Source organism: Podarcis cretensis, assembly GCF_951804945.1.
Source record: "Podarcis cretensis genome assembly, chromosome: 10".
NCBI classification, from domain to species: Eukaryota; Metazoa; Chordata; class Lepidosauria; order Squamata; family Lacertidae; genus Podarcis; species Podarcis cretensis.
In genome coordinates, this window is record NC_137179.1 from 40,109,109 (window position 1) to 40,133,745 (window position 24,637).

A 24,637-nucleotide genomic window follows, 5' to 3' on the forward strand; every position below is an offset into this window, starting at 1 on the left:
AGAGAGTAAGTTTCACTGGACTTAGCGGGTGACATCAAATGCTGCCATTCTGTTTGATCCAGTAGACCTCTACTAGTATATGAGAAGAGTAGGCAGAAAGCTTTCTGCTTTCTGCTACAGTCTCCTCCCCACACATGAAAATAAGCTCCAGACAACTGGGAAACTGTCTGGAACACAATAGAACAGTATAGAGGGCTGCACTAGAAATTGACAAAAAATGCCTTCCCTTGTAGGCACTTCTGCTCGATCAAAAAACATTCTGCAAGTGGAAAGGCAACACTGGATTTACTTCTGAGTAAGCATGCCCAATCTTGCATTTGATGGTGAAGCCATTGCAAAATGCAGAAGTATGCATGCTGGGCTTTCAGTGCTGATAGAAGTGCTCAATCAGTGGACATTACTACACCTGAAAGCAGTCTTTGTCTTAGCTTGACTGATATGCTACTATAATTAAGACAGATTTAACTAATCTTATGAATTCTCCCAGACACAATCTTGCAAGTTGATCCTGGGACAATGAGAGGTACCATCTTTATACTGTTCATGCACCTGAAAACCAAGTATCACATTATAAAATAAGAGGTATGGGAGCATTCCCCAAGTCTGATATCTGAAAATGTAATATAGAAAGGTACATGTGAACAATACTGTGACTTCTCTGATGTATTTTCATGTAGACTGTTGAGATAATAAGACCTACTAAATTTATATATTCCTGTAAATATGAAAACAATTAGGCTGCATGTGCCATTCCTTATTCTCAAACATGGAAGTACTTCTGTGTCACTAGCCAGTAACATAGGAAAGAACTATAGAAGGCGAATTTATTTTGGTTTTGAATTTAAAAGCTAAATATCATAATACTAACAAGGAAGAACCAACCAATTCATCGTCTAACTACAGCGTGTCTATCTATCTATCTATCTATCTATCTATCTATCTATCTATCTATCTAATCTTTCTGCATAGGAAGACATTCCATTTCCAACAAGACTTTTAAGCAGATATCTTTCCCAGTCTACATCTGTATTAGCATTGTTTTTTGCAGGCTCAGTGCAGTCAAACTGCAACTTCTACTTCCTATATTTGTTGCAGTCACCCTTTCTTCTTGGTCTTCCATTAGCCTCTATAGTACTTTGAGAGTCTTGGGTCAGCCCTTTCTCTTCCCCATATTTACCTTTTGCCCAAGTTTCACCCCTGACACACTGTAACAGACTTTTTATGACTTATGACTTCATTTCTCTTATGGGCCGGTTGGAGGTGCTGCACAGCCTAAGACATTTAGTTGTCCTCCCCTCTTTGAGGAAAGTGGATCCTGCCCATGAGAGCAACGAAGTGCAAAGGTCACCAAGGTCTGCAGGCACCTAACAACACACAGGAGTCTATAAGCTTCACTGACCTGATCAGAGCGGGGGTGGGGGAGTGTTTAGGAATGAAAATGCTTTTGCAAGAACCCTAGTAATCCTAAAACTGCAGTACTAAGATCACTAACTGCATCACCGATAAAGATAATAAATGGTCCCATAAAATTTTAAACAACCAGACACAATTACCTGTTTTATAGACAAATGCGTGAGACTCCAAAACAGAGAGCCTTAACTTACAAGAATTAGCATGTAGGGCTCCACAAACATTTTTGGAGGTTAAAAAGGGGTCCTCATACTCCTAAAGGTTGGGAACCATTGTATTAGAGCACTGATTAAAATAACTTTTTCCTCAAATCACAATACAGTTTTATACTATTACCTCTAGCATACCATGATGATATTTCATCCCTTCACTTTGAACTTGGTGCTTAAACTACACTTCTATTCTCTAATAATAGCTATCTGAATATATATTTATTATTCACGGCCAGATTAGAAAATCAGGCACAGATTTTATTTTTAAATTTTGTTTTAAACAATGAGAAAGCAGACAACTTCAACTATGTAACTGAAGCTCCAGTGTGTGCCTGCTGTCTTACAACTTTTGAGAGCACTGCTGTTGTGAACTGGGTTTGCACTCTGCCAGCAAGGCAGCTCTGACCCATGGAGAGCACTCCTTCAGATCAACACTGCCTCAGGCTTTGCTGCGTTCTCCAAGAAGTCTTACATTTCAGGCATCAAGTTGAATTTCTTCTGGAGATGATTAACCCAAACCCATGACAGATTTTTTCCAAGATATCTAACTCCTTATGTTTATTTTATCCTGGCTCTTTTTGGATGTACTGGACACAAGTAGCCTACTCATTTTACATGTTAAAGGGCTGGTGGAGAGCCATTAATTCCTTAAAATGAGAAAATATTTCAATGTGCAGGGCTCTGTTGTGTGAGCTCACACTAGATAATAAGAAACAAAGCTACAGGACTGTGATTCTTGAGTAAAAGATTCCCTTCTGTCTTGGAAGGTTTCTTTAAAAACACTTTTCATCACATTCCATGGCACAGATCTTAAACCTTATAGAAATGCTGCCACTGCAATATTATAGATGGCCAGTTTCATGCAATTTGGCACACAGATCTGGAATCAACAAAGAATGCATTTCTTGCAGTTTCCAGTAGTTAATTGTATGTTATAGATTTTGTGAACCATCTCTAAGTAAAATTAGATTTTGAAGATTCAAAAACAAGTTCTGCTTTTGGAGGAGATAAAATAATAGTTTAGGAAGTCTAGTTATTAATGTCTGAAAACAATAGCTGAAAGGAGCCATAATGTGTAATATCCAATGCCAGACATACTTGAAGCTAACAGACATAACTAAAATAGGTTCATTGATTTCAATGGGTCTTCCCTGAGTATAACTTAGTTGGATACAACCTAATATCTTTATTTGCTCTTTGAAGTGATACCAATGATACTTTTATAAAATGATGTTTATTGATTTATAAAAGACACAAAACCAATATGGCTATATATTCCTTTCAAATCACACGAATAAATGTCACTGGGGTCATCTCATACATTCTCTAAAAATACAAAATGAAACAAAAAACTAACATCCAAAAATAATGTAAAATCTAGACTAGTGATACTTTTTGTCTTTCCATATTTTAAAAAAATCAACCATAGCATTCTTTGAAAAAGTCCAGAGATACTGATATTTATATTGTAAATCCAACAAGAGTGCTTAGAATTCTAGCCTCAGCCAATGTTATTAGAAAGAGAGAAGGTAGATTGGAGCCCTAAATTCAAGAGAAACTCAAACTGTTTCACGAAAAGAAAGGGTGAAATGCACTAATCTCAGACATGTGGGGGTTGGTTTTGCTTCCTTAGAGGTATAAGATAGTTTATCTGAGCTTTTGCATGTTGCAGGGCTGACCTTTGGCACTAACACAGGCCCAGAAAGCTTTAGCTCAAATAAATAGCACAGAAAAAATGCTAAAAACAGTGGCCTAGCTCCTTTAAGATGTTACAAAATACCCAAGAATATTTTAAAGGGCACAAGCTCCTTTCATCTGATTTAGAGATTCAGTAAAACATGAGACCCCTTCATGGATCACTGCCTTGCCGTGGCGAAGGGGCTTGAAGAACTCAGAGAAGCTATGAACTATGCCGAGCAGGGCACCCAAGATGAACAGGTCATAGTGGAGAGTTTTGACCAAACGTGATCCACCTGGAGGAGGAACCGGCAAGCCACTCCAGTATCCCTGCCAAGAAAACTCCATGGACAAAGACAACAGGCATATAAAAGTTATGACGCTGGAAGATGAGCCCCTCAGGTCAGAAGGCGTCCAACATGCTACTGGGGAAGAGCGGAGGACAAGTACAAGTAGATCCAGAGCTGATGAAGCGGCTGGGCTAAAGCCGAAAGGACGTTCAGTTGCGGATATGCCTGGAAGCGAAAGGAAAGTCCAATGCTGTAAAGAAAAATATTGCATAGGAACCTGGAATGTAAGAACCATGAACCTGGGTAAGTTGGATGTGGTCAAAAATGAGATGGCAAGAATAAATATTGACATCCTGGGCATCAGTGAGCTAAAATGGACGGGAATGGGCGAATTTAGTTCGGATGACCATCATATCTACTACTGTGGGCAAGAAACCCGCAAAAGAAATGGAGTGGCCCTCATAGTCAACAAAAGAGTTGCGAAAGCAGTACTGGGTTGCAATCTCAAAAATGATAGAATGATCTCGATACGAATCCAAGGCAGATCTTTTAACATAACAGTAATCCAAGTTTATGCACCAACTACTGGTGCGGAAGAAACTGAAATTGACCAATTCTATGAAGACTTACAACACCTTATAGAAGTGACACCAAAGAAGGATGTTCTTCTCATTATAGGAGATTGGAATGCTAAAGTAGGGAACCAAGAGATAAAAGGAACAACTGGCAAGTTTGGCCTTGGAGAGCAAAATGAAGCAGGGCAAAGGCTAATAGAGTTCTGTCAAGAGAACAAGCTGGTCATCACAAACACACTTTTCCAACAACACAAGAGACGACTCTACACGTGGACATCACCAGATGGGCAGCATCGAAATCAGATTGATTATATTCTCTGCAGCCAAAGATGGAGAAGCTCGATACAGTCAGCAAAAACAAGACCTGGAGCTGACTGTGGCTCAGATCATCAGCTTCTTATAGCAAAATTCAAGCTTAAACTGAAGAAAGTAGGAAAAACCACTGGGCCGGTAAGATACAATCTAAATCAAATCCCTTATGAATACACAGTGGAAGTGAGGAACAGGTTTAAGGATTTAGATCTGCTAGACAGAGTGCCTGAAGAACTATGGATGGAGGCTCGCAACATTATACAGGAGGCAGCAACGAAAACCATCCCAATGAAAAGGAAATGCAAGAAAGCAAAGTGGCTGTCCAACGAGGCCTTACAAATAGCGGGGGAGAGAAAGCAAGCAAAATGCGAGGGAGATAGAGAAAGATACAGGAAATTGAATGCAGATTTCCAAAAAATAGCAAGGAGAGATAAGAAGGCCTTCTTAAATGAGCAATGCAAAGAAATAGAGGAAAACAACAGAATGGGAAGAACCAGAGATCTGTTCAAGAAAATTGGAGATATGAAAGGAACATTTCGTTCAAAGATTACCATAATAAAGGACAAAAGTGGTAAGGACCTAACAGAAGCAGAAGACATCAAGAAGAGGTGGCAAGAATAAACAGAAGAATTATACCAGAAAGATATGGATGTCTCGTACACCCCAGGTAGTGGGGTTGCTGACCTTGAGCCAGACATCCTGGAGAGTGAAGTTAAATGGGCCTTAGAAAGCACTGCAAATAACAAGGCCAGTGGAAGTGATGGTATTCCAGCTGAACTATTTAAAATTTTAAAAGATGATGCTGTTAATGTGCTACACTCAATATGCCAGCAAGTTTGGAAAACTCAGCAGTGGCCAGAGGATTGGAGAAGATCAGTCTACATCCCAATCCCAAAGAAGGGCAGTGCCAAAGAATGCTCCAACTACCGCACAATTGCACTCATTTCACACGCTAGCAAGGTTATGCTTAAAATTCTACAAGGAAGGCTCAAGCAGTATGTGGACCGAGAACTCCCAGAAGTGCAAGCTGGATTTAGAAGAGGCAGAGGAACCAGAGACCAAATTGCAAACATGCACTGGATTATGGAGAAAGCTAGAGAGTTCCAGAAAGACATCTACTTCTGCTTCATTGACTATGCAAAAGCCTTTGACTGTGTCAACCACAGCAAACTATGGCAAGCTCTTAAAGAAATGGGAGTGCCTGATCACCTCATCTGTCTCCTGAGAAATCTCTATGTGGGACAAGAAGCTACAGTTAGAACTGGATATGGAACAACTGATTGGTTCAAAATTGGGAAAGGAGTACGACAAGGCTGTATATTGTCTCCCTGCTTATTTAACTTATATGCAGAATTCATCATGCGAAAGGCTGGGCTGGATGAATCCCTAGCCGGAATTAAGATCGCTGGAAGAAATATCAACAACCTCAGATATGCAGATGACACAACCTTGATGGCAGAAAGTGAGGAGGAATTAAAGAAGCTTTTATTGAGGGTGAAAGAGGAGAGCGCAAAATATGGTCTGAAGCTCAACATCAAAAAAACGAAGATCATGGCCACTGGTCCCATCACCTCCTGGCAAATAGAAGGAGAAGAAATGGAGGCAGTGAGAGATTTTACTTTCTTGGGCTCCCTGATCACTGCAGATGGTGACAGCAGTCACGAAATTAAAAGACGCCTGCTTCTTGGGAGGAAAGCAATGACAAACCTAGACAGCATCTTAAAAAGTAGAGACATCACCTTGCCAACAAAGGTCCGTATAGTAAAAGCTATGGTTTTCCCAGTAGTGATGTATGGAAGCGAGAGCTGGACCATAAAGAAGGCAGATCGCCGAAGAATTGATTCCTTTGAATTATGGTGCTGGAGGAGACTCCTGAGAGTCCCATGGACTGCAAGAAGAACAAACCGATCCATTCTTAAGGAAATCAGCCCTGAGTGCTCACTGGAAGGACAGATCGTGAAGCTGAGGCTCCAATACTTTGGCTACCTCATGAGAAGAGAAGACTCCCTGGAAAAGACCCTGATGTTGGGAAAGATGGAGGGCACAAGGAAAAGGGGACGACAGAGGACGAGATGGTTGGATAGTGTCTTCGAAGCTACAAACATGAGTCTGACCAAACTGCGGGAAGCAGTGGAAGACAGGAGGGCCTGGCGTGCTCTGGTCCATGGGGTCACGAAGAGTCGGACACGACTAAACGACTAAACAACAACAAAACATGAGAATGGTCTCATTCCAATGGTCTACATTTAGAAGATGCCATCATATATACATTCATCAGGCAGAAGGTTCAGGCAAAACAAAAAGTCAAGACTTTGGGCAGTATTCTTATTTTGCCAGTCCAATGCAGGGGTTCCCAAATGGTGGTCTGCAAACCACCAAGAGATTCATTCAGCTAGTCTGAGTCCACATTAAATATTCATATTGATTTTTTATTGTATTGTTATTGCTTCTTTTTTGCTTATATTGATTTTAAATTATATTCTATGGAATTCAAATTGTAATACTATAAAATACAATACAGAAAATAAAAGAAGCAATAAAAATAACATTTAGCACACATATTACAATTGCTACAACAGTTTATACTCATTAGAACAATCATACTACCTATATATCCATATATTGTATTGTACCACAGTTTCAAGCACTTTTCTCTTTCATTTTGTTTTAACTTCTCTCCACCCGTTTCACTTTATTTCTCTCCCGAAAATTTTCAATAAAATATAAATATTTTAAAAAGCAATTGCTACAACAGTAAGTAAGTAAGTAAGTAAGTAAGTAAATAGTCTTCCAAAACCCTCAGCAATCTTCAAGTGGTCCACGTGGGGAAAAAGTTCTGGAACCACTGCTCTAATGCCTTCATTTTCTGGAGAAAGTTCTAGCATGGGCTTCCTCAAACTTGGCCTTCCAGTTGTTTTGAGACTACAATTCCCATCATCTCTGACCACTGGTCCTGCTAGCTAGGGATCATGGGAGTTGTAGGCCAAAAACATCTGGAGGCTGAGGTTGAGGAAGCCTGTTCTAGGATCTACATGCCCACTGTCCTGGGTAGATCACTATAAGAAATCCTAAGCTCAGATCTGCTTCAAGTCTTCAATCCGTATCTTGTTGTACTTAAGATCACTGGGTACAAATGTACTAAAGATTCCACTCTTTTTAAATTTTTAAGTAACTTCTCACTGGCAATATGGGCAGTTGTTGGTATTTCTGTCTAAAGAGCAAGACTCATGTCTTGCCAAGGAGTTATCATACACTGTTAGGATTTTGGAGTTGGAATGGTTCCCAAGGGTCATCTTGTCCAACCCCCTGCAGTGCTGGAATCACAGCTAAAGAATGCCTGGCAGATGGTCATCCAAGCTCTATTGAAAAACCTCTAAAGATGGAGTGCTCACCACCTTCTGAGGGAATCTGTTTCGCTGTCAAACTGCAAACAAAGCAAATGGGTTTCTTGCTCTCTGTTGTATCTTGAACCTAAGGCACTGTGATTGTCTTAACAAGAAACTGCAGTATAAGCCATCCTTTGCCAACCAGGTGCTCTCTAGATGCCAGGGGCTGATGGGAGCTGCAGGCCAAAAGATCTGGAGGGTGCCAGTTGGCAGGAGGCTAGTATAAGTAAATAAACTAAATCCAAGGTCAGCTAAATGTTTGGGAATGGACACGTAGCCTATCCTTTGGTCTGATCCAGCAGGACAGATCTGTTGTTCTTAAAAGCTCGAATGTGAAAAACAAACAAGCAAAAACTTTGTTAGAGCAATGCAGTGCTGCTGCAGATGTAATCCTAAAAACCACATGTAAGCAGAAGTCTGCCTGTGGAAGACAGTGCAGTCATTAACAGGTTAGATGTTTTGAAAATACGAATGTTGAAATTTTTAGAATACCAAGCAAACTGTGGTCCCCCAGGAAAATGATTATATTTTCTGATCAGGAGGCTAAATATTTGCATAGTTCAACTTAAAAGCAAGAGAGATTAAAATATCTGCATAGCATACAACTACCAAAACATCAACTTGTTTATTTATTACCATTTTATCCTTCCTTTCTTCAACGGAGCGCAGAGTATAAAGCATGGTTTTTCATCTGAAGCCAGGTTTGATTTCCTCAAGAACTGGCACAGCTGGTATATCAGCCTAAGCTGAGTAAAGGCTCTTCTGGCCCACCTACCAACCGGTAATTCAGATATAAAGCTGAATCCAGGAGTTTGCTCGAGCAACAAACCTGATTTTTCAAGCCATCTAAGGCAGGTTGAATCCCTATTCCAGGGTAGCTCTCTCCTGACCAGAAGCACATCCATTATTCGAAGTGAGCTTCAATTTGTTAGTCTTCATCCAGCCCAATACCACCCCATCATGGGTTCAGAACCGTAACAGCCTGCTTCATATTAGATGAAAGGAGAAATAGAACTGTGTGTCATTTACATATTGATGACAATATACTCCAAATCTTTGGAATACCTCTCCCAGTGGTTCCATGTAGACAATGAACAACATGGGGGGCAGAATTAATCCTTGAGGGACACCATACGGCACACTGAACAGGAATCCTCCAACAGTACCTTCTGGGGGAAAAGACCAGAATCACTGCAAAACATCTCTGCCAGTCAGTCCAGAAGGATATCATGGTCAGTGGTCTTGAATGAGAGCAAGAGAACCTACCAGGACTTATTCCCCCTCGTTCCCAGCTTGGATTGTCTACCAAGGCAACCAAAGCTGTTTCAGTTCAAAACCAGGCCAGAAGTGGAATTCAAAAATAGATTGTTTTCCCTCCATGTGTGTCTGTGAACTTGAATCACCCAAATTCCTATTTTTTGTTGGTTTTGCATGCTTTTATACTGCTACTTTATTTATTTTAGATTGTACATTTATTTGTATGATATTGTTTGTTTTTATATTGTACATCACTTAGAGAGATATAAAATATCCAGTGGCTTTTATATCTTTAAAGGTACCGTATATTTGTGCCACATGTCAATGATACCAAGTTTAGCTGTGGGTCTTGTACCGGCAATGAATGGAGTTAAATATCAGATGGGGCAGTAACAGTGCTGGTGAAATGGTAAACTGCGATGTTCCATCATATGAGATCAGTACGAACCTGGTATTATGGTAAAAGCATGCCGTTCCCATAATTAATATTATCTGTACAACGTTTTGCACTACACCCCATATGGCAGTTTTGCTGGCTTACCATACACATTGAAACAGCTTTAGCTGAATCAATGTGAGGTCAAGACTGTGAAAGTATGACTTGGCATCTATCTCTAGCTGTTAGTGAGCCACTGGTGCATTGTTTCAAGTACTATCTGTGCTGTTACAGTAGATGGCTGGGATTTGTCAGAAATTCTTTGTGTAGATCTTCACAGAAAATTCATTTCTATAACTGTTGGTTGCAATGTGCTTCTCATTACAATGATTATCCTCCCCTATTCTAACAAATGTAAAAAAGATGCAGTACATGACATAGTTGTGGTGCATTTTCATATCCAGCATCATCAAAGTCTGATTACGTATATAATGCATATGTATACACATAGTTATTAGTTAAACAGTAGGATCTCATACATGTAATTGACATTATATACTGAATAAGTATTCCCCCCAAAATTAGCCCTCTTTGCTGACCCCAAAGGACAAAAGTTGTAAAACCTTTTCTCTTCACTTCTGCTACTTTATACTCCATATATTTTCCAACAATAAAGGAGGTGATCCTTCCATTGTGTTTCAATCTTGCCTATCCAGAATAAGCTTTTTTATTTTTAAAACATAATTACGTTTATTTTAAATACTTATATCCAGCTTCTAAAAAAACAGAACAACCAGTGGTCTCCATACAAGTTAAAGGAATAAAATAAAAAAATTAAGATAGATCACTGATCAAGAATGCCTAGGTGAATAAAAAAGTCTTCATCTGTCACCAACAAGATATAGATGCAGCTCCAGGGATTCCAAAGAGAGACAATGGAAAAGGCCTCATCTCTGGTTACCACCACTGACCTCACATTTGAAAGAAAAGGAGGAGGAAGAGAAGTACTTTGGAAATGAAAATTCTATTTCTTTGCATAAAGAATACAATGGGCCAGTTTACACTTAAAAGTAGGCCAAATTATAGTGAATTGTGAACGAATGAACAGTGGAAAAATTGCTGCTACTTCTGCTGCTGCCATGCTTCCTGGAATGCAGCTATAGTTCACCTTAGTGACAAGCAAACCTAGGCTCATCATTTTTCTCCCTCAGGCTAAATACGAATAATAACCAAGAATGACAACTCGTGGTTTGATGTGGTTTGACAAACCACAAGCCTACGTTCAGACGTAATGCTAAGCCAAACCATGGTTTAGCTCCAGGCAGCATGACAGCAGCAGGACTTGGGGAGGAGTGAAGGAGTAATGTTTTTGAATCTGAGTACTCACACACTCACTCTTTCATAATAAGCCATGGTTTGGCTTAGTGTAAATCAGACCAGAATCTAAACAATACAGACTATTATTAAAGTAGGATCTCATTGACCCAATAAATTGGGTTACAAGCATCCTTTCTATCTATTATAAAAATGTTTCATAATTCACTAATTGGACAATACATTAAAAACAAACAAACACCAGAGATGTCTTTCCCCCCATCATTTCCCCATCATTAAAGAACAATGCATTTCATGTGTATGATGTTTGCTTACCATAAGAAGCTGTATATGCTGAACTAAACTGCATAACAATGTGAAAAAAATGGCCATGGTAAGAGCATCTCCCAGACAAAAGGATACTGTGCCATACAGTATAACGAGTTTATATTGAAGTTGCTGCATTGACTTCTATTGCTATTTCTGCATACTCAAAAGTCTGCACGTGCACAGGAACTATATGGATTTAAAGCCATGGATACCACCTGCATCACTTTCTTTCTTATGTCCTTGTCAGAGAAAGATACCTACGGAAATAATTTGCTTCTATACTTCCCTGTTGTGTCAATTCCCCAGTTAGAAGTTTGTGTACTATACTATTTTCTAGAATATAAAAAACAAGCATTGTCTTAAAGAAACAAAGCAATTAATTCATGCTGTCTTGCTTTGCAACAGGGCCTAAACGTGCACAGAATCTGAAAAATAAGGGTAAATATGTGGAAAACAATGATAAAGAGTTTTTCATGAAGTTTTGAGTAGCCTTTTAAGGAAACAAATTTTCAATTACTTCTTTGGAAATTTATTTCAGCTTAAAGTGAGAAAAATGCAATATTTATGTAAGACAATAAATAAATAAATAAATAAATAAATATATCACACACTGTTTAAACTCTTCAGGATAAATATGCCTGTCCAGCTATCTCTATTCTCCTACTGAGTTTTGCTGCTATCATCCTACAAAACCTAAAGTATGAAAAATTTGAAGCAAGGCAAGAACTGGATGTCAGCTCAAAATAATTATTTTGGCATATTATAAATCTAAGTTAAAATTAGTTTTAGTCTGATCCATTCATTGGACTTTTTAGTACAGGTACTAAATGTCCCCCACTACAATTTCTATCTGTTACTAGAAGAAGAATATTTAAATCCTAAAAATATGAAACACAAATGTGTGCAATATGAAAATAACAAAACAAGTTAGCCACATTTGATTATGAATACCGTAAAAAACCCTTGCATATCTAGTAGCCAGATACAATTTTGTATATATTATTTCTCTTCCTTATTGTGTCAGGATTTATTTTAACCCTGATAATTCAGTCAAAATGAGAAGAAGCAGTCAAGAAACATACTATGTATTTGGTAGTCTCATTCCTTATACTTTTTCACTACTGTGATATATTCCAGTTTAACAAAAATGAAAAAGTGTTCTAATTGTTTCACTTCCTAGGGCATCCCCTTTCAAAACTAGCAACCCTTTTAACAGATAACATATGTGTACTTGCTGCTGATGTTAAATTCCACCCTGCCTCCTGTGATTCCAAACATTCAAGAAATAAAGGAAATATATTTTCTATGAAGATATCACTTCGTTAGGCTCTCTGATAAACTGAAGTTTAAAATTTCCACCTGGGTGTACTCTCTCTCTCTCTCTCTCTCTCTCTCTCTGTGTGTGTGTGTGTGTGTGTGTGTGTTCAAGGGGGTGGGGGTGGACAGCAGATCTGCATTATCTGAATTAAACTGTTTGTCATTGTCAACCTAAAAAGAAGCATTTTAAGGAAATTGATCCATACATCTGAATGACTTTCATAATTTCGAAAGATCTGAGAAAAAAGTCAAACATAAAACAAAACTCCTTTGCATACCTTCAAAGTAACCAGTTTTTGCAGTCTGTGCCTTCTTTGGTGGTTTCACAGGGGGATGTTTATTTTCATTGTTTTTGAACAACGCCAGGCGCACAGCTGGGTCTAGACGACATGAACAAGTTAAAATCAAAAGGTCAGATCTTGCTCACTCATTCCCTAAAAGAAGTATTCGCCTTTTAGCCATTTATTAAGGGGGGGAGGAGAGAGAGATCTATGTAGGTTTTACATTATCAAGGGAAAATATACTATTTCTAACATTAAAGAGTTAAAAAGAAAGGAGAAAGGAAATCACTTTGATTTGTGTGACATATCTTAAACAATTATTCCATGGCCCAATTATTCTCTGGGCCAGTTTCCATGGTAAAGCAAAATGCCAATTAAAATCTGTATATTTAAAATAATATTTGAATTTTCTAGCTGGAAGCTGCACTTTCTGTTGAGTAGGCCCAGCCTACATATTCTATAACTAGACCGACCTGTTGAGACTGCCGAGGATGTTGAATAATGGTGTCTATTTCAAAATTGGAAATTATAAGCATCCTATAATCTGGTGCTAACTTTAAAGAAGACCTATAATAAATGTTTTCAAATAATGTGTTGCATAAAGTGTGTTACTTGTCAAATCCACCCGATGAAAACAGGCTTCCCTACATTTATCATAATTCTACATCCCCTTGCCGTATGAAAAGGTGCTACAATGGCAACATCTCTCATTTTGGGGAGGGAAAAAAAACTTCCACTACATCCAGTACCTGAAGTGTGGGAAGTATCAAACAGATGGTCAGTGCTATCTGCTGCTTGTGGGCTACTCAGGGGGAAGGTGGCTGATTCCACTTACTGCCTCCCATCTCAATAGGTGATCAGTGCTATCAAATATATTATGGAATCGTAGAGTTGGAAGGGACCCAAGGGTCATCTAGTTCAACTCCCAGCAATGCAGAAATCTCAGTTAACGCATCCGTGACAGATACTTCAATCATCTGCCAGCATTAATCATCTGGAAATGGGAGATTTTCATACACAGCACTGTACATGTAGCACACTCCTATGGACAAGGACACCTGGATGATGCCCATGGTGTGTCTCCATTTAAACATATTAAGCTCCCTTCACACACAAAAAAACCCGATGGTGTGGAAAAGTCTCCATCATTGTTCAGAACTACATGTCTGTGAACAATTGTTACGTGTGTGGGGCCAACTGTATGGACCTTTCCCACTCGATCAATACCTGTAGGGAATTGAAATCAGCAGAACTGTACCTTTATTCCTATGGTTTACTCTATCTATGCCTTTATTCCTATGGTTTACTCTTACGGAGCAAATGTGTGTTTTATTATATTATGCACTGGTAACAGAAACTGGAATTACATATGATGTAGACTAGAATGTTAAACCCTATCATTTGGATGATGTGCCATTAAAGATAAGTTGGCTTGGCTCTAGAAAAAGTGCTTAGCACTGTAATGTAAAACGAGACACAAGCCCTTGATAAAATTTATATATTGTTTGATTTTAGTGAAAGCTTTAAGTGGTTAAACTTTGTTTAAATGGGGGGGGGGGTTGTGTGGGAGAAGAACTATGACAGAGTATTTGTGAATTACAGACCAATCCAATCTGTGAATTGCTGTGCTGGCAGGCATTTGGATAGAGAGGAAGTGTTCCTCTGCCCAGCCCAGCCCAGCCTTGCTTCACCACCCTCCACTGACAGTGGCCAGTGGAAAACCCTGAAATGCAGCAAGGTAACACACCTGATCCTGTAGTTATGAAGTGTGCCTTGTTACAGTCACATGATAGCACTGGGCTCCAACTAGGCGTCTTTGCAGCACCAGTCTGAGTGCTGGTGTAGGAAAGGGGCTTTTTAAAATCCCCATGTTCCACTCTGAGTCGGGTTGTGGATGCAGTGATTACTGTGCTACTCCATCATGCCCAGCCACTGCCAGCCAGGGATTAGGATTACAGGCTTAAGAGGATAAATACTGCATCTTCAAGAATCAAAGTATAATGAGGAACACAGTTCCTATCTTGTCAAGACATGGCAAATAACACTTTGTGACCATGGGTAGTTTAAAACCAAAGTGTTACATTGTGGACTACTGCTTAATTAAGACTGTGCATTCTCCACACTTGGAAATCTTTTGACGTTCTGCCAGTTCTCCTTGGCTGCAAAGTGTTCCAGTATCATGCCCACACTTTTCCGATTATCTCATATTAGAGAAAAGTAGTTGGTGTGGACACAGTAGATGAATAAATCACAGCACACATTTGGTATGGTTAAACTGTGGCCACAACTTATTTAACTGCTTGAATAAACATTCATAACTGTAATGGATTAAAGCAGAACAGCCCTCTCTGATCCATTACCTGACAGCACTGGTCCAGCAAAGTACTCAGACACCAGTTGTCTACAGCACAGCATATATCGAAAGCTAATCCTGAGTCCTTCCTTTTGATAAAAGCCACAAGACTTGGGCACTTGCCAGAACCTAATTTCCCTTCATGCAAACTTTCAGACATCAACACAGACAGACTTTGTAAAAGAATACAAACATGCAAATAGCCTGGATTGCCTTCTTTCTAATCTGAGTTCAGGATAGTACTCACTATGTACCCAGACAACGACTCCATATTGTGCTTGAAATGGAGAAATGCTTTTCAAAGAGAATATATAGCAGATGTCAGCAAACTTGGGGTATGATTCGGTTATAATTTGGGTCTGTGGGGCTTTAAACTGGCAGGCAAATTTGGTGGACTTCAGAAAATGGAGAATTTAGCAGTCCCTTCAAACCCAAACATTATAATTTGCATAAGAATCTGAATGAATCCAAAGACCCATTAAGTTCAGCATTCTGTTTTCTACAGATGCCCCAGGAAAGCTCACAATCAGAGTAGTAAGATGACAATAGTCATCACCTGCTCTTTCCTTTCTCTCTGATTGTGCTGCTTTGAGCCATAGAGTATGGACAGCAGAGTTACCGAGCAGCCTATCAATACATAGTCTATGGTCCAGGGCAACGGGCAGAGAGGAACATGGGGGAAGTCAATATAACAATACAGCCAGAGCTGCCAGAGGCCACACTAGGAGGGCTGTTGGATGCCATCCCCTCCTGGTACAAAGGCTACAGACACTGAAGCAGTGTACAACACACATGCCTGGTAAGAAGGTGGATGTGAAGTAGCTTAAAAGGCTTCTTACCAAAGAAGCTAAGAGAAGGCTTCCTGCCACTATCCACCCTCTGATTCCAAAATAGTCAGCCAGAATATGGGGAGGGAAGGAGAGGAGACAACAGAAGGGATAGGGAATGGCTTTTTATTTTTTATTTTTCTTTCTTTCTTTTAATAGAAAGAACAGAGTAAACCGGAAAAGAAAACAGGTGGGAAAATTTCCAATAAGGAAAAGGGTGGTGGTGGACTGGAGAGAGCTGAGGGGGAAAAAGGACTGCAAAGCTGCACTAAGGAAGAAATAGGGTCACTAAAAGGCAAAGTGAAAAATTACCAGAGCAATCAGAGACAGAGAGGGGGAAAATGGAGGGGTAAACAGGCAAAAAGCTAGCCTGAGGAGAAAAAGAGAAGGAGCTGACTTCTTTGATGAAGGCAGGAGCAAACTGAATTGTGGGAGCTGCCTAATTCCCTCAATTTCACCCAGCCTTTGACCACCTGGTGGAGCTGTTACTCAACCCTTTACTAGCAATGGGAAAACTCTGTGTATTATATGTATTGCACATGCGTTTATCTTAATGCACATGCATCTCTTGGGAACTTGGCATCTGTCAGGAATGCTGTTGCTCTTAACCATTATACCAGATCAGCCCTCTGTTTATATACTGATTATATTCTCAGTTAGTTGTGAAATTAACACTTTTTAGAAAGCAAATGTACAAACACTCATTTCCCCAACCTTGTTAATATTAGAACATCAAGAAGTCCTTTATATACAACAAAAGGCAGGACAGCAGACTTTGATATGCTTTAAGAAACAACCATTTAGGAATGGATTAATCATAAGTAACATAAAGCAGACCACATATGGAGAAAAGATGATACACTCTAATGGGTTCCATTAATTACAAATGATACGTAGGCCACCAAGATGTATGTATGTGAAAAATTCAGCTGGACACCAGATATTCTGGATATTTTGATAGAACAGGGTGGGAGGCCATGAGAATCCCTGGACTTGCATGTACTCTTTGGGGGCTCTCTCCATTTTCTTTGTCACAGGCACATGCTTAAGATTTTAAATTGCATTTCTTAAAGGCATACTTGATTTTGCCACACAAAATTCAACACTGATGATACATCAAAACATCTGCAAGGGAGTTTCAAATAGCATTCAAATATCAAAGTGGCATCATTGATAACTTGAAATTAGAAGTCAACATTACTGGCATTTCAATGTTTTCTAAAAAATCCACAAAATTGAGAATTGTCTTATTAAATAAACAATCTAGAGCAACCATTGTCCACATATATTTCCAGATGATATGAAATGAATATGTCTACATTATAAACAAAATTAAGGCTGATAAAATCAAAATAATTCTGTTACCTGACACATAAGTGCATAGAAGTGCAAGCTATTTTGAAATCAATGATACTTAAGTAGCAATCCCATGCACATCAATCAGTTTTGGGTGTGTCAACCTTTCAATACACTTCAATGCTTTTAAGAGGTGAGGGCCTCTTTCCAGATGTAGATCAATAGACCAGATTTATTTATGACATGTAACTTCTATCACATAGTTCATCAGGAATGTTTACTTACCAAGCTTATTAGATTTCTTTGCTTTCATTTTATGTGCTCTCTTTAGCATCAACTGTGCAGTAGAAATGTCTTTAAAACCCCTAAAAGAAAGGTGATTTTTAGTCATCAGGCAACAAGAAATATGCATTTACTGAATATACAGGAAGGTACATGGAAAGCCACTCCTGTACATACCCAGAAGAGTTGTCAGTTTTCCTCACATCACAGTGCAGACCTCACATCACATTGAATATTGGTCTTTGAGGCCATTTTGACACTGAGGGGTGAATTCAGGGACAGCAAAGGACATGTGAGAAGGGGATGGACCTAAAATGTTGAATTACATGTGTATACCACATGCAGGGCTGTTTGGATTCTCTATAATACAATAGCAAAGCACATATTACAAATAAAGTATATGTGGAGACCTTGGCATGGGCTGTAGACCTCTATATGGTTCCAATAACGTTAGCCCACTAAAATTAAGAAAAGTGTGTGCATAATTGCTCAAGATTACATTCAATACTGGCTGCTGAACGGGCAACTGATCTCGGGGATACACAAACCATATTTCATAAATGTATTACTATGGACAAACTTGATTCAATAAAACCATTCTCATTGCCAACAACTGCACATTATGTTCTTATTACCATCACTTATGCTGATTCAGTCTCAGAAAATCTAACATGGTGTCCATCATGATCCAAGGATGGTGTACAAAGTTACCGGACACACCAGCACAAATGTTTCAGATTAGCTGTGACAGCCACTAACACAGCTTTCACCTAAATGAGCAAGTCCTGATAAATACAGTTGCCATTAAAAGTGGAAGTATGATAAACTGAACATACCATTCTTCTGAAATTTTTTCTTCTTTTTCTGATCTTTGTGATGACCTTTGGGGGAGTTTCAGGTCACAAAGCTGTGAGAGAGTGCTCTTCTCTGACCTGAGGAAGACAAGCAAAAGTTCTTGAAAGCTAGCCCAGTAACAGAAGTAAGTCCCCACAGTTTTTTATAGTGCTACCAAGCACCTAAGCTTTCTGAAACCCAGAAATAAAATCTATTTTAATATACCAGGAACTTTATCTTGGAGAGTAATAAAAGTCAGACTTCCACATGAAATGTTTACACTCCAATTACTCAAAGCGTATTTCAAGATATTTCTACAAAGGAATGCAGAGCTGTAAGAAATCCTTCTGCCCTTATCTAGCAGATATCTGCATTTTAATGTCTACTTCATACTTTACTTTTTTATTTTATGACTTCAGTTTATAGCACTTTAATTTTATGCTTTCTAAAAAAAATTAGTGAGCAAACACTGGCTCATTAAAGAGCTACTGTTTGCATTTGATTTGCGTTATTTTAGTGCCAAGCACATGTGCTGAATACTTAAATCACATGAATTAAAAATAGCAAAACAGCAACAAGAGATTCTAATTGCTCTTCCAGTGATTATTAAATCGGTTAGTTACAGAAAGCAACATTAAAAGCTATTTATTTACTTACCTGTTACTAATCTGACTGCTTTCTGACAAGAATAATTTGGGTCTTTCCTTAAGCTGCCGAGTTTTATGTGGAAGCCACTTTAAATGATGTGAATTGTCCCCACATCCTGTAGGTTCATTATACTTTTAAGGAGAGGAATAGAAATGTTTAAAGAAATAGTTCTCTTGGACAATAACATAACACACTACACATTTATAAAGCAATGGTATACATGCCTACTCAGAAGTAAGGCATGTGCTATATAATCAGAGCCATCAACATTTATAGGAGAGTTTTCCTTAGCCTCAATGCAGTCTACAAGAAAATTAATAAATGCTCAATGCATAATAAAACATTAAGATTGTTTTCTAACGACCTGCTCATTGAACATTTATCCTGATTTGTTTGCACAAAATTTGCAGGGAAGTTATACAGCATCCACATTCATTCTGGTAGCTTGTGGGGAGGTTATATGATGTCACATCAAGCAATGGTTCTATCACTTGCTAGTGCAACTTCCTATCACTTTCCATAGTGCAAAAATTCTCACTTTTTTGATGGTGGTGGTTGGGGGGTGCTGTGCAAGAGCAGGACCAGCCCTTCTATGATGTGGACTAAGGCAGCTGTCTCAGGTGGTGGAATCCCAAGGGGCAGTGCTCCTGTGGGCACCTCTCGCCCCTGCTGCCGCCACAAGAGAAGTGAGGAGACGAGAAGTGAGGCAACAGCAGCTTCTGGCAAAATCTCATGGGATCTCGTGGAGCTCTCACAAGTTCTTGCCGCTGCTTCTTCTCCTCACTTCTCTCATGGTGGCATGGAGGTGGGGGCCTGGTTGCCCCCCCCCACTGCTGCCACCAGACAAACAAGGAGAAGCAGTTGCAACTTCTGGATTCCGGTGAGATCTCACCGGAATCCAGAAGTCACAGCTAAGCAAGCCTTCAGCATGGGTGGGAGTGAGGACTTCTCCATTTGACCTCAGATGGTGAAATGGGACAGGAGTCTACTTTAATCTACTTTAATTGTGCAACCTAAATTTGCTAGCATGCAATTGGATCCAATCTACATAACAGCAACAGTCTAGAAGTGGCCTAAAACAAAGAAAAACATGACTGAAGAAAACAACTTCTATTTGCTTTCAGAATTTGACAGATGCAAGTCATAAAATCTGGCAACCAAAATAAGAGCCTTGATGCTTTTTCTGAGACAACACAGATTTTTGAACAATTGTTGTAAAGTCTTTGCTTCAAGCACAGTTTCTCACTCCCCATAGAAAAAAATTACAATGCAGGGGCTGATCTGAGAAATATAATTGGCATGAGTGCAGATATAGGGAGAGATGACTTCTGAAATATATGGCTCTCACGTCATGAAGTGCTTTCAAAAGATAAATTCAGCACCTTTGATTTGTCCTAGAAGTACACTGCATTGCAAAATATGGAGAAATAGAAAACAGAATATAGAAATAGAAAATACAGAGAAATAGAAAAATTTCACATAAAAGATTTCTCAGTGAATGAGTGATGCTTTCATGAATATCTAGCACTGGTGAATGAAACTCTACATGGTATGATAGACCTATGTGACAAGCCACGTCGACTTATAACCGGACAAGGAAAATTAGCAAACAAAAGTATCATTCCATGAGAATAGCAACATGCAGACCATCCTTCTTTTATTTTACACAGACTGCATTCATAGGCTGTGCCCAAGTAAGTTATATGCACAGGAAAGAACCCTGTGAGGTCGGAGGTTTGTTTGAGGTTTCAACCACAGCTGCATCTTGCAAAAGGAAGATGCATTTTAAACCAAAAAGCTGGTCTTTGTTGCAGCATAAGCATCCTTGGTGGAAACTTCAAAGAAACAGCCGTCTGTGTGCACAGCTCTCCCCCATGCACACATTTTGTTTAGTTGGATCACAGCCACAGACTTTAACAAGATCCAGTCATTTTGCAATAATCTGGAATGCACTTAACCACCTCAATGTACCTAAGACGTGAGCAGGTTATGATCTGGAAGCAGTTTGAAATTCAAATTAAAACTACATTCCTGAAAGCATGGCCGGCACCCTGAACTTAAACACATTTAATTGGAGAGGAATCCTACTTGAAATCAGTGAAATCACTCTGAAGGAAGCATGCTTAGGACTAGAGTGTAAGGCTTGCATTTAATTTAACACTACTGTCTGCCATTTATGACCATTCTCTATCTTATTGCTAGTACAAATATTGTTGAAAACACATTGCATGTAACAAAGAGAATTAAACATAACATAAAGAAAGCTGAAACTTCAAAGATTATCAAATAGCTAACAGACATTACAGTTCAATGATCTTTAGCTGCTCTGAAAATCTTCAGCTGTTGCCATATATTGCAGGCTTCAGTGTTTTTGAAAGCGCTGTGTCAACTAGCAATTTTTAATCCACTGCCAAATGTGCAGCTGAGGCACATCATCATATATATATATTTTGCTACTGTGAAGTAAAGTGTTGAAAGAAATCCAAAAATAAAGGGGGGGAATTAAGCAAATGAAAGAAAAGCAACATGAAAAATTACATCTGGGGATGAGGAGGAAGTCAGAGGCTTCTTAAAGTAATTATGTTTTTTCAGTCAATAAATTGCAATATTAATCACACCAAGTGTAGTGAGATCCTTAAGGAATGAACAAAGGCCAAATACGAAGAAAGTTTCCGTGACATGTTACCTTTGGCGAGGGCAATTGGTCTGAGAATAGCAGTGTTTGTGAAAGGAAGCGGGTGGAATCCAAAGCTGGCCATTCTTTCTCTATGACAGCCTGGTTTAAAACAACAACAAACCAATGAAGTCAATAGTGCAGGGATAATATCAGTTTCGTTTTGATAACTTCTATAAAGCACCATTTTGACCGCGTTGCATGCTGCTTTCAGTGATTCTGAGCCATTCTATTCTAATATAATAGTCACCTGTAGGACAGTAATGATGAAGCTAAAAAGAAGTTTTGTATTAATTTATATCATTTGATTTCCCCCATAATAATTCCAATAGGAATAATCTAGACTAAATTGTTTCAAAGTGCTATTCAGCAGAGTCAGAATTAAACACAGAAAGCTGCCTTCTGCAGAAATTTTAAATGCAAATGGAATTTTTGCAACATCTGGAATTGCAGAGCTAATCTTTCCAACTGGCATCCAAACTCTGCCTGTAAAAGGTTGCTGTTGCACCACCAAACACACTATTGAAGCATACAGAACGTCCTCTCACTCTCTGTAATTGCCATTACAGTATAGGAACATGCCAGACAAATGCTGAAAATTTGTACAGAAATGTTCCTGGATGCATTTGCCCAACCACCCTTTTCCTTGATCCTTGCTTCCTTCTTAGCTCCCTTGCCCCTGTCTGTAGTTTTCTCTGTCTCATTTCTTCAAGTCCCTGCTGCCTCCATACCACTTTCCTTCTCCTAGGTCTCCTAAGTAATCCAGCTCACCTCTCTTCCCCTGCCTCCTTGCCTCTTCTCTTCACCATACCTTTTCTCTTCCCTTAAGTATCTTCTGCTTCCAAAACATATTCTCCAAGTCCCCAAGGAGGTGGTCCAAGGACCAACTTCTACATGGAGGAGGAAGGCAATGGGGCCAAATCATGGTGTAAACACACTTAATCTGGGGGATTTTGAGGCTGAAAGGACTTGTAGCATCCTAGCAATATGCTGCTTCTCTCAAGGAGTAACCTTTTAGTGAGGCAGCTCAGAGTAGGATGCCCAGTACAGGGACATGGGGAGAAAGGGAAGAACGGAGATTGTCATTCTCCTCCCTGTAACCCATTTCTCCTCTGCTTGAATTACTACAGGCATTCACTGCATCAAAAAGTATTTTAAAACTAGAAGCAATTATAAAATCAATTACAGACTAAGATCACCTGAAAAAAGGAGAGAGAAAGCACAGGTAGTCTATCATTGTACGGAATTAACTGTGCTTTGTTCATTGAAAGTTTCAGAGAATTTTCTATTTTGAATTTTCCTTTTCCTATATAGTATTATGATGATGGTTATCATTATCACCATTATTTTTTCCTCTTCTGTTTTTTTGTTGTTGCTGTGGACCCACTTCCTTTTTTGGGGGTAGCAAGACATGTGAGATGGGTGGGTTTGAGAAGGAGCACACATATGGAAAGATTAGCAGCAACTGTATCAAAAATGCCAAAACAACATGTTGTTACTTCTTTCACGGGGGGGGGGAGGGGCGGAGAGAGACAGATTTGAAATTTTAAACACTTTAGGCATATGCTGTGGGAAACACCAGTGTATCCACAAAAATTGGGTGTGCTGCATAGAGTGTATGTACCTGCCCCTAGGGGCTGAGGCTGTTTCTGTGTCAGCTAAAATTTGATGTTTCATTTTGATTCAACACCTTTCTCTCCCACATAAAAAGTCTCTAAATGGCGTGGCTACAACATCTTTCACCCATTTATGCATTACTGCTAGGTTGCATTTATTTCTCTGAGATGATTATCCGAGCTTTTGGATACCAGAAGATAGGATTACCGAAATTCTATATTGACCTATTTAAGAACAACCCATGTTGGTGAAAAGGGGGACTACCAGGTTACTTCCCCCTTAATGAAAAGTAAAGGGACAGAGTCATATTTCACCTATTTTGAAAGACATTACATTTTGGATGCTGGTCAAAAATTAAACTGATTTTTAGAACTGCTCATATTTTAATAAAGGCTACATGATTTTGGGATCATCAGTCTTAGCTATACAGTTCCATGTTATTCTGAAGCCACTAGTATTTTTTAAAATTTGGATTTTTCAAGCCTTACTACTTGAGATTTACAATTGTGAATATCACAAAGATTAGTTCTGGAAGTGGGGAAAGATTTGGATTTGACTGGATTTAAAAAAAAAAACTAGACAGAAATGGTTCAACTTTCCCTAAAGTACTATGTGTACTTTTTTCTTTTTCTTCATTCTCAGTTTCACAGCATGAACAATATTTCCCTTGTTGAACACAATTCAGAAAGAAAAATGTGCTGAGACACAAGAATATATTGTTGTTGTTATTTTGCAGTTTCACATGCTTCCTTCTTAATGCAGTAGGATATTTGACTTCAGGAGAACAGTGGAGATGTATGTAACAATGTCGGGCTACAATATACAGATGGATTAAGTATTATGAAAACACAGAAGCAAGCATATCAAGTCAGGTAATACATAGTAGATTAAAACAGCCATCTTAATTATTCTCTACTCCCACATTAGCCTCTCAGTTCAGAAACCTCTTAGCTTTTTAGTCAGTCAGTGTGTTTAATGCATCCTGAAAAACACGGCTCCCAGTGACTAGGAGCCAGTCTGGAAATAGCACGATGGAGGAGCAGTTCAAGTCTTCTGTATGTGTGTGTGTGTGTGTATGCCTCTACATATGAGGGCTTCTACATGAATGCTGATTGCACAGAGTCCCTTTCCATGCAGTTTTGGAGAACGGAATCACATATTGCCTGCAGGATAGTTGATAAAGATTTCCTTCAACAAAATATGGGTTTTCTCTAGTTCAGTTCATGATGCAAGCTAGGCAACAGCAAAGATAAAGAGATTTAAGCTTTAAATAGGAAACTGAGAGGGGTTGCTAATACCTCAGAATATAGATGCACGATTCAAGATGATGTTAACAGATTGAAGAACTGGACCAAAACTATCAAAAGTA

At 39.1% G+C, this 24,637-nt stretch overlaps 1 protein-coding gene across 4 annotated transcripts in view; it reads right to left on the bottom strand.

The window, feature by feature from the left end:
- The window catches only part of LRRIQ1 (leucine rich repeats and IQ motif containing 1), a 103,007-nt gene that overhangs the window by 29,049 nt on the left and 49,321 nt on the right, over positions 1-24,637 (bottom strand). For 3 of the 4 annotated variants that reach the window (XM_079991803.1, XM_079991804.1, XM_079991805.1), the window contains 5 exons: positions 21,664-21,753; positions 18,987-19,108; positions 18,332-18,427; positions 17,499-17,578; positions 12,735-12,836 (listed from right to left, as the gene is read on the bottom strand). In XM_079991803.1, the coding sequence (XP_079847929.1) occupies positions 12,735-12,836; positions 17,499-17,578; positions 18,332-18,427; positions 18,987-19,108; positions 21,664-21,753 (490 nt within the window). Of the gene's footprint in view, positions 1-12,734; positions 12,837-17,498; positions 17,579-18,331; positions 18,428-18,986; positions 19,109-21,663; positions 21,754-24,637 lie in introns of those variants that run through there. The other variant, XR_013842722.1, reaches the window with a different exon arrangement.